The sequence below is a fragment of the Larimichthys crocea genome, chromosome XXII (genome assembly GCF_000972845.2).
Source record: "Larimichthys crocea isolate SSNF chromosome XXII, L_crocea_2.0, whole genome shotgun sequence".
Lineage (NCBI taxonomy): Eukaryota > Metazoa > Chordata > Actinopteri > Sciaenidae > Larimichthys > Larimichthys crocea.
The window spans coordinates 21,961,425-21,979,099 of NC_040032.1; the positions used below are offsets into that span (position 1 = coordinate 21,961,425).

At 38.9% G+C, this 17,675-nt stretch overlaps 2 protein-coding genes across 2 annotated transcripts in view; both read right to left on the reverse strand.

Annotated features, from left to right (window-relative positions):
* Nucleotides 1-1,264: 1,264 nt before the first annotated feature.
* The window catches only part of st6gal1 (ST6 beta-galactosamide alpha-2,6-sialyltranferase 1), a 41,201-nt gene continuing 24,790 nt past the window's right edge, over nucleotides 1,265-17,675 (reverse strand). Inside the window, exon 10 of the mRNA XM_027273481.1 lies at nucleotides 1,265-1,316. The gene's annotated coding sequence lies outside the window, so the exon portion shown is untranslated. The remainder of the gene's footprint in view (nucleotides 1,317-17,675) is intronic.
* ponzr2 (plac8 onzin related protein 2) lies at nucleotides 10,539-14,145 on the reverse strand. Its single transcript, XM_010734461.3, has 4 exons — nucleotides 14,041-14,145; nucleotides 11,962-12,075; nucleotides 11,664-11,818; nucleotides 10,539-11,266 (listed from the first exon to the last, which is right to left on the reverse strand). Exons 2-4 carry the CDS (start codon nucleotides 12,065-12,067, stop codon nucleotides 11,144-11,146), a joined length of 384 nt encoding a protein of 127 aa, XP_010732763.1. The 5' UTR covers nucleotides 12,068-12,075; nucleotides 14,041-14,145; the 3' UTR covers nucleotides 10,539-11,143.

A 17,675-nucleotide genomic window follows, 5' to 3' on the forward strand; every position in this document is an offset into this window, starting at 1 on the left:
TTAGTCCAAGCAACCACCTCTGGGGCTGGGAAATGAAGCCAACGCAGAAGTGCTAAAAACTGTTCCTTAAGCTCGGCTGCCTGAGGATGGCTGCAGAAGTGAGTCAGTCTCCAAAAGCCCCCATGTTAAAATGTCCAACTTCACAGCAGAAATAAACATGTTTACAGCCTGGTACAAAAAACAGTTTTGGTCTCTATAGCTAAGTTCCCCGTTCATGACAACTGTACTGAGGGTGATTTTTTTCGTAATTCACCCGTTTAAATTATATTAAGGCTTAAAGTTACGCATAATTAACAGCGAGGCCTCTTTGACTGACAGGTAAGTGCCGTTACAGATGGCCCCCAGGCGTCATTCGCCCCACCATAGGTCTGCTGTTGATTTTTAGATTAACCAGGAGGTGGAAGAAGTAGTACTGCCAACATAGCGTTGTCGAGCGCCTCAAATTATGGCGTTTCAGAAATCTGTGGGTGACGTCATTCCTGCTCTGTCCATTCTTTATACTGTCATTGGTTTAGTCCTGCAAACTCTGCCCTGGGTTGCATACCAAACCAGATGTTTAAGGACATTTTATAAACCAAATAACTAAATTACTAATTGAGATGATGACAATAGTCATTAGTTGCAGCCCTACTGTCATCCTCACCTCAAGCTGATCCAGGAACTAATTTTAGTGGATATTGGATTGGATCTGAGAAACCTTTTGAGGCAGTTGCTGTGCGAAAGAGGGGCAAAACCACTGACTTGGTGAGTGGGTCATTTATCCACTTCAGGTTGTTCTGTCGATCATGTATTGTAGGTGCAACCTCTTTACTGTCAGATTTTCTCAATCAAAATCATGCTGTATGGCCTAGATTTGCTTAATTCAAGAATAATACGGAAGAAAAATGCGATTCATTCTTAAAGCACTGGAGGAAGAATTCCTGTTTGTCAAGGAATTGGTCTTCTACTCTCCCATCAAATGTGTTTTTTTCTTTGCCAGTTGGCGTCAAGACAATTACGAGAACATCCTCGTAGTCTTATCAGAAGTGGTATCAGCTGCAGTTCATGACTCGATGAACATTGTCTCTTAGTGTTTCTCTCCTCTCTGTCTGAGTCCTCGCCAGCTCTGGATGAGGCCTCAGAGGACGACAGGACCATGTAAACATTCCCAGCCCTCAGAATCTGTCTGTCTGCCGGGGGTGATGCATCTGTCCGGCCCGTTTGTTTACTGGCCGAAGAATGTTAAGAATATAGGCTTCAGTCTGTGTGTGTGTGTGTGTGTGTGTGTGTGTGTGTGTGTGTGTGTGTGTGTGTGTGTGTGTGTGTGTGTGTGTGTGATTTCATGTCCATGTGACCGTGCACTTAAAAATAGAGAGTGTGGTGGGGGGGGGCACATGGGTGGGGCGGGGTCACAAGTTTTGTTTCCTTCTGTATCGTCCAAATGTTGTAATGATCCAATGGGATGTGGATCTGGTGAATATTGCAGTGTTTAGTCTACCAATCACCACGGTGACAAAGAGTCTAGGTTTGGTGGTGTGGAGGTGGAGGCAGAGGGTGGGGGTCAGAGTAGTTAGTGGTGTTGTGGGTCAGGGAGGACTGCACTGCAAAAATATATACATTATTTATACATATATATACGTTCTCCTGTAATTGTAAGATTGTAGGTTTATTATTACTCATGACTTCACTGCCCACATGAAGTGACACATTTCAAATTAGGAAGGAAACAACAATAAACCATTTTCTTTTAATAGTAGTGACAGGGAGCTGCCAAGTGTCATAGACATGAGAGTCCAGTGAGGAGTTTAAGGTATTATAAGATACTAAGGTCCAGATTTGTTTCAATCTGAGGATGCCTATGTGTGAAGTTGTGCTCTAAAGTCTTCGTCTTTGACTTTTTCTAGTAAAGAAAATGAGAAAATGCGTTCAAAATGATGCACAAGATGAGCTTTAAAAAAAACAAAAAACATTTTGTTAAATATTTTGCTCAGTCCAATCCTCAAAGATGTAATCCTCCTAGTGTTATGAAGCATATGGTCTCCATATGAAAAGTGTCATGGGATAACAGCTTTGGTTTCTGGAAGTGAAATCATTCATTCCACTGACTGAAAAATAAGAGAAAAAGATTGAGGTGAGGGCTCCCGTTTTGTTAGCGCTTGTGCACACAGGTGACACAATGCAGTCAGTGGTTTCACACTATTCCTCTGATCAACAGGCGGCAGTAACATGTCAAGAAACACACTAATGCACAGAGAAAGGAAGTGAAGAAGAAGAACTGAGTTCATGAGACCTTCAATAAACTTTTTACAAGGTTTGCAACCCAACTTTAGGTTTATAACACTGCCTTTTGACCTGATACATGTTATATATCATTATTAATAAATACAAGTAATACAAGTACAATACAGTTACAGTTACTCTGACTTGTTCCATCCCTGGCTACAACTGTTGTACTCTACTCTAAATTTTAGAGTAAAATCTGGGTTTCAGAATGTAAAACAAATTCTGCTGGTAGCTCGGTAAAGTACTGGAGCAGGAAAAGTTGAACATTTTCAGCCGTGGAGGGAAATTTAAAAAACTGGTTTGAAATAGAAATAAGTTCAAACCGTTAAGAACTCCATTATGTGTTCCCAAGTGTGCTGAATGTTGTTATGAAAGTGGATAACAGTGACTGTGGGACACACACACACACACACACACCCTCAGCTGCTCTGGACAGTTTAAACTCCTGCTGACTGTGAAAGGTAATTTGAGTAAGGCTGCACTCTTACCGTAACACACATCAATTCTCAGCTGCCTGCTGCAGACGTTGGAGCCGCTGCAGGATGTAACGTATTTAGTGAATCTCTCGGGATGTTTTAAAAGCTTGAATTTGGTTTGATCGGCTACTTTTGATTTGCTTTAGGCTCTTTTTGCATCAAATATTGAGGTCGCGCGCAGAGCAGGGACAAAGATGGCGTCTGACAGGCTGAGGAGGACAGTTGAGATGTCAACACTGCTGTAAGATCAAGTTCTTCTACAATCTTTTTAACAGCTTAAATCATATATGTATATATATATATATTCTATATATATATTATATATATATATATTTATATATATATATATATTATATAGCCATATAAAACTTGAATTACTAATTATATATGATATATAATATGGATGCATACTGACAACTTTTTAGCATTTTTACAGTTTTTAGGTTGTCTGGGGTATTAAGATTGAAATCCAAACATTTATCAGTCCACTAAAACCCTGGTTATTCTTTGTGACAAAAAATACAAAATACAGATATATATAACTCATGTACAAGGACTCACCACTGACAATATTAGATTAGATTTTGTGTGTTTATTGTTTCTTTAGGCCCAATAAAGTAACTAACTTTTCTTTTCCTAATCATAAACAAGTCCGTAAGGTCGCTGTCCAACACGACAGAGGGAAAACGACATCCACTCAAGAGTTATAGATCTTATTCACCCTTTCAATGAACCTTGAGTTGCACTTAGAGGCTGTTTCCAGCAGCCGTATATCAAGACTAACAACAGTGGAGATTCTCTTCAGAGGAGCCTGGCATGAGTGTAACTCCCAGTACTGCCCCCTAGTGGAAAACAGGTTAGATGGCCTTAGACACTGTTACTCCACAAAAACTGCTGTAAATCTATTACTGCTTTTGTTAATACTACTTCATCCACTGTTTCATAATTATGACAGTCACGTTTAGGCTGCAGCTAATAATATTTTCTATTGATTTATTTGATAATGTTTTAATTGTTCAATCTATAAAATGCCAGGAAATGGACAAAAGATGCACATTATAAGCTCCCAGAGTCTCTTTAACAGTCTTGTTTAGTCACGGCAACAAACTCATTTTCCGTTTACAATTATATAAAACAGAAAAAAGCACCAAATCCTCACTTTTGTGAATTTGAAACCATAAATGTTCCAGATTCGATAAATGGCTTAAACAATCGACTGTTTGCAGTTGATTCTCGATCGATTCATTACTTCATTTTATGTTGACATATAATCTCTGATGTGACTGTCAAACGATGTAACAGGCTTTATTTAGAATGAGGAGGGGAAACAAAACACTGACTATATTTATATGCACATTAATTTTCTGATTTTTCTGACCAGAATCAAATACAGATTTCATACTGATGACGTAAACAGAATATTTCATTACCGAATGCAGATGAAGACATGTTGGATATCACCTGATATTATTCAGGTTTTAGGAACATTTTTTGAACATTTATATAGGGCATTCAGAATATGCATCTCATTTAGGGTTTCAACTGAAGTTTGAGCTACACGGCATCGTTCCTGTCAGCTCTGTACATTGTACACAAACCAACTAGCCATGGCTGGTGTAGAGGTACACGCACAAAAGAAAAGCTCATATTTCTGGTCAGAAGGAGAAACATACCTACTTTCAAACATTAAGAAAGAGGTGGATAACAACAGGTTTTTGGACATATATATATATATATATATATATATATATCTATTATATATATATATACATATATTGTGCATGTAAGCGTAGTAAGTGAGACAACAAAGTTATTTAAAGTGACTGAATTCAACCGCTCAGCAGAACTTTCTGGAGGAGAGAGTCTTCAGTCTTGCTGCTGTCCGGTGTGTTCGCTGATGTTCAGGCCCTCCGCTATCTGAATGACAAGGTTCAGTAATCAAAGAATTTGTTGACCTTCCCTCCCGTCTCCTACTGCTACGCCTCCCATTCCTCTAATTTGTCTGTATGTCTTACAGGGCAAGTAACTAATGCAGTTAGAAGGAAACTTAAAGAAGCCTGCTTTATGTTTTCTGCGCCGTATCAAACAGTGGATTCATGTTGAATCGACTGTTTCTCTAAAATGTTCCCTGCTGCTGTTTTTGACTGATTGTATTCATCAGTGATTTGGTGACTCATGGTTTACTCAACCATCCTTCCATATTTCTGAAACAGAACACCACCATCACAGTTTTGTTTTCGGGCTGAAAACCTGGTTAGTTAAGAGGTCGAGGTGGATTGTTGGGTGTACAAAGTGACTTGAACAGCAGAGACTTTGCTGATTACATCCCATGTCCCACCAGTAGTCCAGTTTGGTTTCTTTTTCATTACGATGGTGATCTTTCTGTGACCTAAACCAGAGAAACATGGGGCTCCAGAGCGGCTCTTTATCCCATCTCCAGTGGTTCCATGTGGCATTGACAAAAAATTAAATGGAAAATAATTGTGATTTTTTTAACATTTTTATTTTTAAATTTGTAAAAATGTGTAGCCATTACAAAAATTACATTTAAAAAAAGTTTAACATTTGGTCCAATGTTACTTAATTTAATAGCATGTGTACCACCAATGCTGCTTGCTGACCAGTATGCTTGATACTGTATGTGTAGAGAAATTTGCATTTTAAGGCTCCAGATGTTATTTCTGGAAAGAGATGTCACAAAAAAATGTTTGCCAAATATCATTTTTCAAATACTTTTAATTTGTAATGTGGTAAAAAAAAATGTTAATTTTAATTGAACTAACCCTTCAAGCACTTCTCTGCTGTTCCAACACTTCAGTACAGATGACAAACTTTCAGAGCACAGTGTCACGATGCTAGTTTGTCTGCCAAATGGTGAAAAAGTAAAAGATGTGGCAGCTCATGTGGATGTTAGCTCCTTCCGGAGATTTTTTTTAGAGCATTCATGAATGCAGAAACTCGCCACTGAAACCAGAGCTAAAATAATTTTTGGGTTAACAGCTCTTTAAGACATAGTAATTCACCAAATGTAAAGAAAACTACCACTCAAGCGCATACACACTCCCCCCTCTGATTTGAATAGACAGTGAGACACTAAGATCACGGAGGGATCAGATAATTCTTGCCCCTTTGCCCCTGATCTCTGCCTCCCCTGCACACGCCATCACCAACCTCCACCTATCCGTCTCTCACTATCAGCTGCTCCCTGCTGCCGTTGTTTTCAGAGGTCAGAGCTGTTTGTTTGCTCGGAGGCCCGTCGTCTGATAGCCTGTGTCGGACTACGCCTGCCCCTCACACCCCATCTTAACCTGAGCCCCTATCAGCCGACTCCCCGGCAACTCCAACCTTGTCTTTTAAAAGGAACACTTCCCCCTGGAAATTATGGAGAGACTCTGGCAGATAGACGGCGTCTCTATCTGTCATGGAGGAAAGCTCAGGACAGACAGGATGACAGGCTCTGGCAGATACTACAGGTTCAAATGCATCTCATGACTTCCTTCCATCTTAGGGTTCACTCATTAAGTATAAGGCTAATCCCTTTCAGTTTTTTTAGTTTCCACTAAAAGAATTTTTTTTTTTTTAAAGGAGCAGATAAATGTTGCTGATTTTCAAGAATTTTTAATCCCCTCACATCCATTGAATGTTTCCAGCTGCAAGAGGACATTGTAGTTTACAGGAAACTATGTCAGGAACCTTTTGTGGTGAGGTAGACTTGAAAATCATTCCTTAGCAGAGAGCAAAGAGAAAGATTTGAGAGAAAACACAAATGAGCTGCTCACTATGTAACTCAATCCCTCTTCTTCCGTGAGTAAAACAAGATTAAGAGTCTACCGCCATGCTCGTGACTCTGTGAGCCTGCACAGTGGTGCTTTGAGCTAAATGCTAACATCAGCATACTAATGCGACATTGTTGACATGTTGATGACAGTCTTAAAGGTCCGGTGTGTAGGATTTCGTGTCTCTAGTGGTGAAGCTGTGGATTGCAACCGACTGAATGCACCTTGTGTTACCCTTCCAGTTTCCAAGTGTTTAGGAGAAACGGTGATTAAAAAAGAAAGGTTGTATCTAGAGCCAGCTACTGTAGAAACGTGGTGGTGCAACATGGTGTAAAAACAACAAAAATGATTATTTGTTGGCAATTATACACTAATAAAAACATAGCTCAAATATAGTTAGGATTCCAGGCATGAAATTGCCCAGTGTGGCCCAATGAGCAAGCACACAAGAGACTTACGCCGGTTGAGCCCTCTGCTAACTTAAATGGGTATAATTTAATTGTACAGCTCTTCTAGAATTTCCAAATGTTATGTGATAGTGAAAATAGTCATTTTGGGTTTTGATGCTCAAAATAATATATACAGTCGTCCCTCGCTATAACGTGGTTCACTTTTGGCTGTTTCGCGGATTACTTTAGTGTAATTTTGCTTTTTTTTACAGCGTACTGTACAGTATGAACGCGCATTGTGTTCTGCGTCCTAAATTGGCTAAGGGAGAACCGCACATGTGTTCTGTGTCCTGATTAACTAAGGGAGTACAGTACAAAATGCGTGTAAAAAGGTGTATAAAAGTGTGTGGTTAGGGGTTTTATGGCCTTAAAACATGTATAATAATTGTAAAACTTACTTCACAGATTTCATTTATTGCGGATTATTTTTAGAACGTATCCCCCACGATAAACGAGGGACCACTGTACACCATTTTACAGCTGCTTCTTTCACAATGTAAAGCTTCTTTTTGGGCCAGTGTGCATCACACGATGGATGCCTTTGCTGTTATTACGCTGTTTGGCCACTATGTCAAAGCCTGGCTTCAACTGACTGAAGTGACTTCAAAGCCTGGCTGGCACTCGTCCTGGTGCCTTGCTATAACCCACACCACTAACATGGCAGCTGGAAACGACACAAGGTTACACACTACAAACTGCAAAATGTTTCTTTCTGTGAGTGCAAGTGAGTCATAAAAACCTGTTGACAAAAGTTACCAGTGCAGTGGGAAAAACACAACCTGTTACTGCCATAAAATCAACAAATAATTTTACAGAAATGACTGTCAGCATTGTGAATAAAACTAATAAGAAATAAAATATGACCATACTATACAAAGAAACATAAGGATTTAAGAAAATATATTTGACAGTGAATACCAAAACAATAAAAATGACTTCCCTCAGTTGTGCTCATTTATTCAATATCTCGAAACAATAAAAAATGACACAAATCCCCATTTTGAGCTTCCAGAGACCTCCCTCACCTCAGCACAGAGTCATCTGGCTCGTTCTGGCTGGAAATGCAACAGTCCGTGTGACCACAGGAGAAAGAAAAAAACAAAAAAAAACCTGTGATAAAATTACTCTCCCAACACTGGATCAAACCCAGCAGGGAGGGGAGTGCCAACCACCTGATTAAGCAACATGGAGGAAATGAGAGCAGCAAAGGGGACCATTTTCTTCAGGAGTGGGAAGGAAAACCCCAGAAGAAAGAAAGGGAGTGGATGAACGAAAGGGAGGGCGAGGGGGTTGTAGGTGGGATAAGCTGTGTACATATGTGTGTTTGGGTGGGGAGGGGGTGTTGGAGGGTGTGCGGGGGGTTAAAGTCACAGATTTTAAATCAGTTCTTTGGCCTTTAACGGGCGCAACAGAAGCCCAGTATGAGAGAGCAGAACAAAGAGGGCAGCAGTGGCCTCGACCAATTAACATTCCTGCAGCCTTTATGAGCCGCCTGGACCCGCCCCTTCACTCACACCTCATAAAAGTCACAAACATCAATTCTTGCAAACCATAACTGTCATTATAATCCCATTAAAAACAACCCACTGAGCAATTTACAGTGAACACCGGGGCCAAGTGTGCCAGCAGAGGGGTGGGATATCGCCTTGGCTGGAACGCAAACCGGACTAAACAAATGGGAACGTTTATTGGGAGTAATTTGACAAAATATGACATGATAGTGACTCCATGAACAGAAATGAGGTTAAATCTATTCTCCTCCATCTTCTTTTAAATGTAATGGGTCTTGGAAAACATCTAAGCTGAGTGCATGGTACAGATGTTGTTATTTAAAGCTGTGTTACTGGATTTGTGGCCACTAGATGGCAAAAATTCACCAAGAAAGCAGACAAAATGACACCCACCGCTGCAGGTTCTCAGCTGCTAAATGCTACACGTTTTCCCACCAGCCACTTACTAACTTTGTCTGTCTGCCGCAGATAGTGTACGGCCAGTTTTCAGACAAGTTTTGCTGGAAGCTGAAGTTGGTAAACTGCCAAAAAAGTTATATAATAAAGATAATCTCTCTGATCTCCTCTCAACACAGGTCAATCACAGCTGTGCTACAACAGGTAACAGTAATAGGTGACAACAGATTGTGATTTGTTTGATCATTCAATCATTTATTTGGTGTTGCCAGCACAAATGGTTCTATGACTGGGACTGCATGGTTGCCAAGCAACATTTAAACATTTTAGTGCTACTTTGTGTAGGTCTACATGTTACCAAAGGCCAGCTGCTTTGTGTCATGTATGCATTCAGGGAAATAAGAGTCTGTTGACTGTCACTTTGGTGTATAAGTCCTTTTTCTGATAAATACAAACATGATTAATATTATCAGAAAGTAGGTGCGCTCTCTTCAGCACCAAACAGGAAGCAGGACTTACTTTGATAATGCAAAATACTCTCTCACACACAATAGAAGGCACTTCGTTTGGCATTTCTCTGATCCACCAACCACTTCCATTAAAGTGGTGCAGCTAATCAAAGGTTAAAGTCACATCCTGTTTTTTTCAGTCAGCGAAGTGCCAAAATGCAGTTCCTCCAACCGGCTACAACTAAAGGACAAGTCAGAAATAAACATGTTGACAGTCTGGAACAAAAAATGATTTTGGTCTCGACACTGAGCTTCACAATGGTTTTTCAGAAACCTATGGGTGACGTCACTGAGACTACATTCATGATTTACACAGTCTATGGTTGAGACGTCTCCCGTCCTGGGAGAGGGATCCCTCCTCTGTGGCTCTTCCTGAGGTTTCTTCCACCTTTTTTCCCTGTTAAAGGGTCTAAGGGTCTAAGAACAGAGGGTGTCACTCCCTGTACAGATTGTAAAGCCCTCTGAGGAAAATGTACTTTGTGACTTTGGGCTATACAAATAAAATCTGATTTGATTTGATTTGATTTGAACTCATTTGTTGAGGCTTCTTGTGATTAACTGGGGGTGAACAAAATTACAGAAACATGGCATCAAAAAGATATTAATCCGTCTCTATCATGTCTATCCCATGGTTTCCTCTGAGTAGGAAGGAAAACAACTAATTGTGTAATTATGTAATTTGGTTATACTATCAAAGAAAACAAGAATTTCACAGAGAGAAAAGCTCAGTTTGAATCAAACTAACTACTTATCCATCATCATGGATTTTTTTGTTCCCTATATGTGCTGATTGTATACTTGCCTGTGGACATATTTCAGACTTTTCTGCACTGACTACCAATAAATCATAATACGAGGGACGTTTTTGAGTGCCACTTAGCAGTATCAAAACAAATCTGAGTGTCCTCATATTCAGTAATGAGATTTCAAAGCAACATAAGACAACTTACAGAGACACTAAGCATCACTGGTCCGATGCACTGTGACCCCAACTGGCCTCAACTGTATTGGCTCATTGTCAAGTGTGTGGCTCCCTCTAGCTGAGGCTTTATATTACTATTTAAAGGTGGTTTGTTTTTTCTGCATTATGACCTTCTTTTTTTTGCTTTCTTTTAACAGCCTTTTGTATGATTATGCAAAGAAAAAACAGTATACTGTCTTCAATAACTATTTTTTTATTTACAATAATTATTGAAAGGTTGGCATATTCAGTGTGACATTAGTGAACATGAACTAAAATCAAATAAAAGTAAAATGTCAAAATATCAATAAAACTAGGATAGCAACTAGGCTTACTAGAATTTTTTTATATAAAATAAAACTTTTATTATTAGAATTATTATTTATTATTATAATTAATAAACTTTTATTGCATCACTCTATGTTTAATTTATTGCAAACCAATTTTAATTGTAGACCAGATATACTGGATATTAGCAAAAATAAAACAATACAAGCATATACAACATCTATAAAGTAGGATGACTGATGAAGTTATGTTGTGTGAGTAATTACAGAACCAAACAGGAAGAATATTCATTGGTTAATTGGTTAATAAATGCTAATTGGTTCTTATCCTCTCTCCTTAATATATTCGTTTTACAGTCACACATTCATGGCGAGAGTTTTTCACTCAGTGGCACGAGCACTTCAAGCTCTATATGGCACTAGTCAGTAGTTATAACATGATAGTAACAGCCAAAGCAGGTTGTTTATTGAAATACATGCAGCCCTGGTGCTGTCAACGAGCAGCGAGAGATGTGTTCATGTGTTCTTGGCGCTGACTAGAACCACTTGGATTTTTCTTCTTCTCATCTCTCTGGACATCTGACACCAGCTGCAGGACAAGCAGCAGGCAGCGTACAGACAGTCCTTACACATGGTGCCCTTCAGATGAAATACAGCAACGTCAGGTCAACAGACAGGTGAACAATGGGATCTTACACAGGTGTTTGTTTAGTGATTCTTTAGCCTCAAATGTTTCATTTGTAGCCATGAAATCAGACTCAGACTGTCCTCACAGGGACAATCAGTTATTCTAAGGTTAAACAAAGGTTTCCCAACTCCTTACAAAGAAAGGAAAAGACCAGCGGACCTTTAACTGTGCTCATAACTAATTATTTTGCTATAAATACATAAATCACACATTGCTACAGTCAAAGAAGTCTACAAATGATTTATTTTGAATGTTTGGTGGGTGATTTGTCCCCTTTCCTCTCTATAGAACTGCACCTGTAGTGTTAAAGGTCATAATATTACTGACTGGGAGATCTTTTTGTCTTACTTTGATGCCATAGCGCTGCCGCATGCTGACCCTCATGGACATGGTGGTGACAGGGATCATGCCGAACATGTCCAGCAGGGGGAGACAGAGACACTGACCATAGGCCTTAGTAGTTTTACAGGCGAAGCATGGACAGCACCAGAAAGCAAAGCAACCTGAACCAGGAAGATAGATACACAGAAAATCAGCACACGGAACAACACAGATAATGATACAAGATAGACCTACAAACACATAATCAAGTACACAACCACTACCATGATTGACAGTAATGAGTTACAGTTTCAGAGACACTTACACTCAGGCATGTCTTGACAGCAGTCACATATCCCCGATCCCCACTCATCTGAGTCCCGGGCCTCCATCACAGGCTGAGGCTGCTTGATGACCAATGTGGAAGACATGATGGAGTCTAAAGGGGGAAACTGGAGTTACACGTTTGATAATAACAAGCATACACAAAGTGCCAACAATGAATCCATGTAGCCCGGTGATACCCATGTTACAACACTGAAACAAAACAACGACAAAATATTTACTTAACTTTGCAGTTTTAGTGGAAAACATTCAAAATTTTAGCGGGGGATTTGATGATTATTTATTTTTGTGGTGTTTTGGTGAACGCTTGTTTGAAACTGTCAAAAAATACAATAAAAAAGGAATCAAATAGCAAACTGAGGCCATAGTATTGAGATTTTCTTTAGTTTTTGGAGCACCAATATTCCAGTTTGTGGATGCACCTTTCTTGCATTTGGTCAAATCATATCATTACTGTAAATCATGGGAGTGATTACTGCAAGACATGGTGATCTATGTACTTCCTCATAGCTTCCTCTGTATCTTAAAACATTGTGTACTTGATTATTTGTTTGTAGGCCTATCTTATCTGTGTTGTTCCGTGTGCTGATTTTCTGTGTATCTATTTTCCTGGTTCAGGTTGCTTTGCTTTCTCGTGCTGTCCATGCTTCGCCTGTAAAACTACCAAGGCCTACGGTCAGTGTCTCTGTCTCCCCCTGCTGGACATATTCGGCTGGCTCAGTCCACATGTAAGCACCTTGCATGGCAGTTTGTTGCCATGAATGAGAGGCAAATTTGACAAAAGCACTAAAGAAATAATGACATATGTTTACATTCAAGTATCAAAGCCACAAAGCTTGCCAACGTCAGAATGGATGAACCAAAGTAAACCCTCACCATTGTGTTGTCAGATCAGAAAACAACGTACAAAAACAACTGAAACTTACTAACTTACTTACTTACTGTAAAAAATACTCTCTTGGTTTCTTAGACATTTCTATCTGCTATTTTCTTGTTACATTTTTTTTTTTTTAGCATTCGTGAGTAACTCATGAGTTATGTTGATGTTAAAAAGGGATGCAATGATGAAAACATGAATAAATAAATATTCATTAAATAAATAATTATTAATTCCTCTCAGCTCCATTAAAATTAGTCAGTAAGTAATGTGCCTGTTTCGACAATGTAAGGAGTAGAAAGTGCAGATATTCGTGCCAGAATGTAGGGAGTAAAAGTGATGTCAGGAAAATAATGACCAAAGTACAGTAAGAAAGAATTTGTACTTTGTACTTCCCACCTCTACAGTTAGATAATGCAAAATGTCTGGTTTCAGAGAATTCCCTTGCTTTGCTGTGAAGAAACAAGCATTAACCTGACAGTGGAATGAAATGTTGACCATGGTTTGTACATGTAATTAGAAGCGAAGTGAAAGCCTAAACAGCGTTCCATTTCAAATGTCTGCCTCTGATGATTCACAGCTTGAAATCTGGAAGCAAGTCTGCGAGGAATGTCACCGTGAAATTAGCATGATGTGCTTGAGGCTCCCTCTCTGCCTTTTTGAACCTTTCTCGGAAACATTCATTTGTGAATTCTTAACATTTCAGAACAAATGTGTGCAACTTGTGAGTTAATATACATGGAATATGTACTTGCACTTGTATAATACTTTATCTATCTATGGCAAAATACCTTTTTTTTTTAACTATAGATATTTAAAGAACACAGAAACGCAGTTGGAATACTTTTTTTTTTTTTTTACTGTTTTAAAGCACTTTGTGTACAAAGCAAAGTTTAGGAGTTAAGAATGGAAAAAGGAAATATATAGACCAGCATTTATGTACACCGTTGCCCATGAAGTTGGAATAAAATATTTTTACCTCTTCTCATGAAATGATTGCGACAATGTGATTTATTCCTGATAGATAAAGTGTATGTTCTCAAAATTTGATCAATCTCTTCTTTAACATATCACAGTGAAAATGGATCAACAAAAATATTCCAACTTTATGGGCAACAGTATATTATAATTGAGATCTGATCATAAAATAAAAAAAATAAAAAATCACAGTTAGTGTCTTACCTTTGTATCTGTGTAATGAGAAAGCTCTAAGTTGGATGTCGTGTCACAGCTGATGACTGCACAGACAAACAAATGTCAAATCTCAGTCAGTTCAGAAATACCTTGGGGCAACAGAGCACCTTGGAGAACAAACCAGACAAACCGGTCCATCCTGCATCTTTCAACGTGACTGCTATTATTTATTGTAACCTGCGGAGGATCAAAACGAAGACGAAGGCGGGGCCGTGACATTATTACAACCAAACCCATGACATGGCCTAATGAGTAGTGAGAGTGCAAATTAAGTGACATTGTTTTCCCAAAACACAAAGTTCTGATTATGAACTTTGTGTTTAAATGAATGTGGTTCATTATGAATCTGTATGAGTAATATTTAAAATATTATCAATTATTGTTGTATTGTGGCTTTCATGATAAATCTTAAAATAATCTTGCATATGATTACAGTGTTTAGTCTTTACGGTAAAATGGTCAAAATAGAGACGAACAACGATGAAACTAAAGCACGCAGTGTGATTGGACGTTACTCTGGCTAATAAATTAGTTCAACTGTGCTGGCAGATGTCAGCAAACATGGTGCATCCAAGATCAAGGGAACAGGCATCAATCATTTCTAAATCACTTTTTGTTAAAGACATTTTTGCGGCATTAGGTGACCGCTGCCCACTGTGTGGATTTTATTTTTCTTTTCAACAATGTGACCACAGTGTATGGACTGCATTTACACTAGACTGACATACAATCATAAAGCAAGCAAGACCACCTCCAGATGTGGTCTGGCCGATCCGATCCGTTTTTGGGTCACGGTGTGCTCGCATTTAAACGTGACAACCAGATGGGATATCCAGATGTAGCTTACATGTTAATGCCAGGTGTAAATTTGGGTCAAAGTGCTCCTTGAACAATAATCATCCTCTCTTCCTGTATTTCATCATCAAAAATGTCAAACTATGGAGAAGATGTTGATCGCTGTTTCCCAAAGCTAACCAAATTTTCTCCTGTTTAACACAGAGAGTGATCGACCGTCACGTTTGGAAAAGTAACACTGGTAATCACTTTAACATGTAGGCCATCTATAGTAGACACTCCCATCCATTTGTATGTGAGGGTGTCTTATAGTCTTGTCTTTGATCTCCCATCGATGACCTTGTCTAATTGGCTTTGGACATCCCAATATTAGGATCTATCGCTACATACCCAAGCTATTGTGAAATGTCACAGCTGCTAAGTGTCCGAAGTTTCTTTAGAAACAATTGTGATGTGGTTGATGCGTTAGCCAACAGCAGCTTAATGTTACATGGAAAGCATGAAGCAACAAGGAAGGGAAAATCATGGTGAAAGACAAACTCCTCAAACTCAAAAAAATGAAGTGACGCAACAGACAGGGATGGGCAGGAAATATAAATAAATAAACCTCTCCCATCCTTTTTAACATGTACTGTTCAGAATGGGGCACGACAACAAGCCACAAACCAGAGAAAAGGCTGTGAATGAAGGAGAACAATGCACAGAAAACCTCCATTAATAGAAGATACTGGCTGTAGTCAACTGAACAAAGCAACATAAAGATGACAGAATTAAGAGCATAGAAGCTTGCATTATATAAAATGGATAACAGACAAATGCTGATGAATTTCTAGGTGGTAAGCTACTTTGCTCTTTCCTTACCAGCTATCATTTAGAGCCTGTAAGGATGTAAGGTTGTTCTAGTGATACTTACAGAAAAGGTTCAAGATTTGATTTGACCTTGCAGCTGCCCTACCCTGAAATCCTGTTCAGCCAACAAAGAAATGCCACAGTGATGACTTAAGCATTACATGGAATTACCTGAATACTGTGTAACTGAATGGAGTATTGTATTAGTTCAGGTAGAACACGCAAGCTTTCAAGTTTTCAGCAGCATCATTAATGAGGAAAAATTTGTGTTTTTTTCAATGAAGTTTGGTGACTTTGAAGAGAGCATAGATGAAACGCTTCACTATCCCTTTGGAAAGACCGTGCAGCAGTGAAGATATTCTAATGTATTTATTTTTTAGGTGGCTAATATATATATATATATATATATATATATATTATATATATAATATATATTTTTTAATTGATATATATTATAGCTTGGGCTACACCAACAATAATTGTTAGTTTCATCAATTTATTTTTCTTTTCAAGGGATTTGTTGACAACAAGTAAAATACAGAAGACAACTGTGACTCCTGTACTGTAAAGTCAGGACTTTCAGTGGTTTTTGGTGATGTTGTACTGTCTTCTAGCAGTGTTCCCATTACTTTTGACCCAGATTGATGGCTACCATGAGCCAGCACATTCAGAGCAAACGTGACCCTGCTGGGCTATGATACAGCTCTTGTTCTCCCTGTGAACTTTGCTCCAGAGAGATCTGTGAATGGAGGGAGAGCTGCCGGCCATGTGAAGACGTGTGACCAGCAGCTTTTGACATGATTTAGTGTAATCCTTAAATAGCTGGAATAGTTACAACCACAAAACGATGAAGGCATTAATATTTAATGACTAATGGAAATTCTAACCATGAGAAGATTTATGGATGTCACTTTTCAATATCAGATTTCTTCTTACAAGAGTTCTTCCAGGAGGTCCAATCTGTATATTGAACCACACATGCAGGCAATGACTTCCTGAACCCTGCTACTTCGTTGTAATGACTGATTGTTCAACAAGGACATAACCCCAGTGTCCACTGGTCCTCCTGCTTTGTCCACAGCAAATAAACCTGCTGATCTCAGGAGGTGAAGACCAGAGAGCAAATATCTGGTCAGAACAAACAGACAGCAGATCAGGAGCCCGGCAGCCCGGCGGTTAATGTCCATCCAGCATAATCTGGACCATTTTAGAAGTGGCCAAATTCAGCAACAAGCCATGCAAGTGCAGAGAAAATAGGAAGATTACAAGATTAATTTTAATGAAATGATGCATGTGGCAGCTACAGCTGCTTGCCAACCATTATTAACATTTTCAGTTTCTGTATGAGCAATGCAAAACACTGTAGGAAGGGGTCTTAGTTGATGAGGAACTAATTACAGCTATCATGTTGCAGAGGGAAGCGTTTGTTCGGTCAAAAAACAACAATGGTGCTTGCTAAGGAGAACGTATATGCTGCTGGCATCAGTTGTATCAGGAATGGAGAGCATTTCTTTATTAAAAGAAGAGCAAAGAACAACACTGAAAGCTTTTATTGTTGGAAAAAGATGTTTTCGCTTTTCTCCAGACTGACTTAGGACGTTATCTTGTTAATCTGATTGGTTGAAGTTCACCCATGATAGAAGATGATAGACAGATGATGGTTCATTCTATCACCGTGGTTCAATGGTTGAAAGCATAACAGCTATAACTCACATGTGAACAAATACAACTCCAGAAATACTGAACAAAACACCACCTGTCAATGAATACCACATTAAAAAGCTCTAGAAAAAGCAAGTAAATGGACCTTGACCTTTTTCTTTTCCATTGTTTCAGTGTTTCAATGTAAAAATTCAAAATGTAAAAGAGGTAAAGACAGATAAAGATTAAAGCAGGCAACATTACTTCATTCATTTTATTTTGTCCTCCATAAGTGTGTATTCAGATATAGTAAAACTCAACATAGGAACTTGCACACT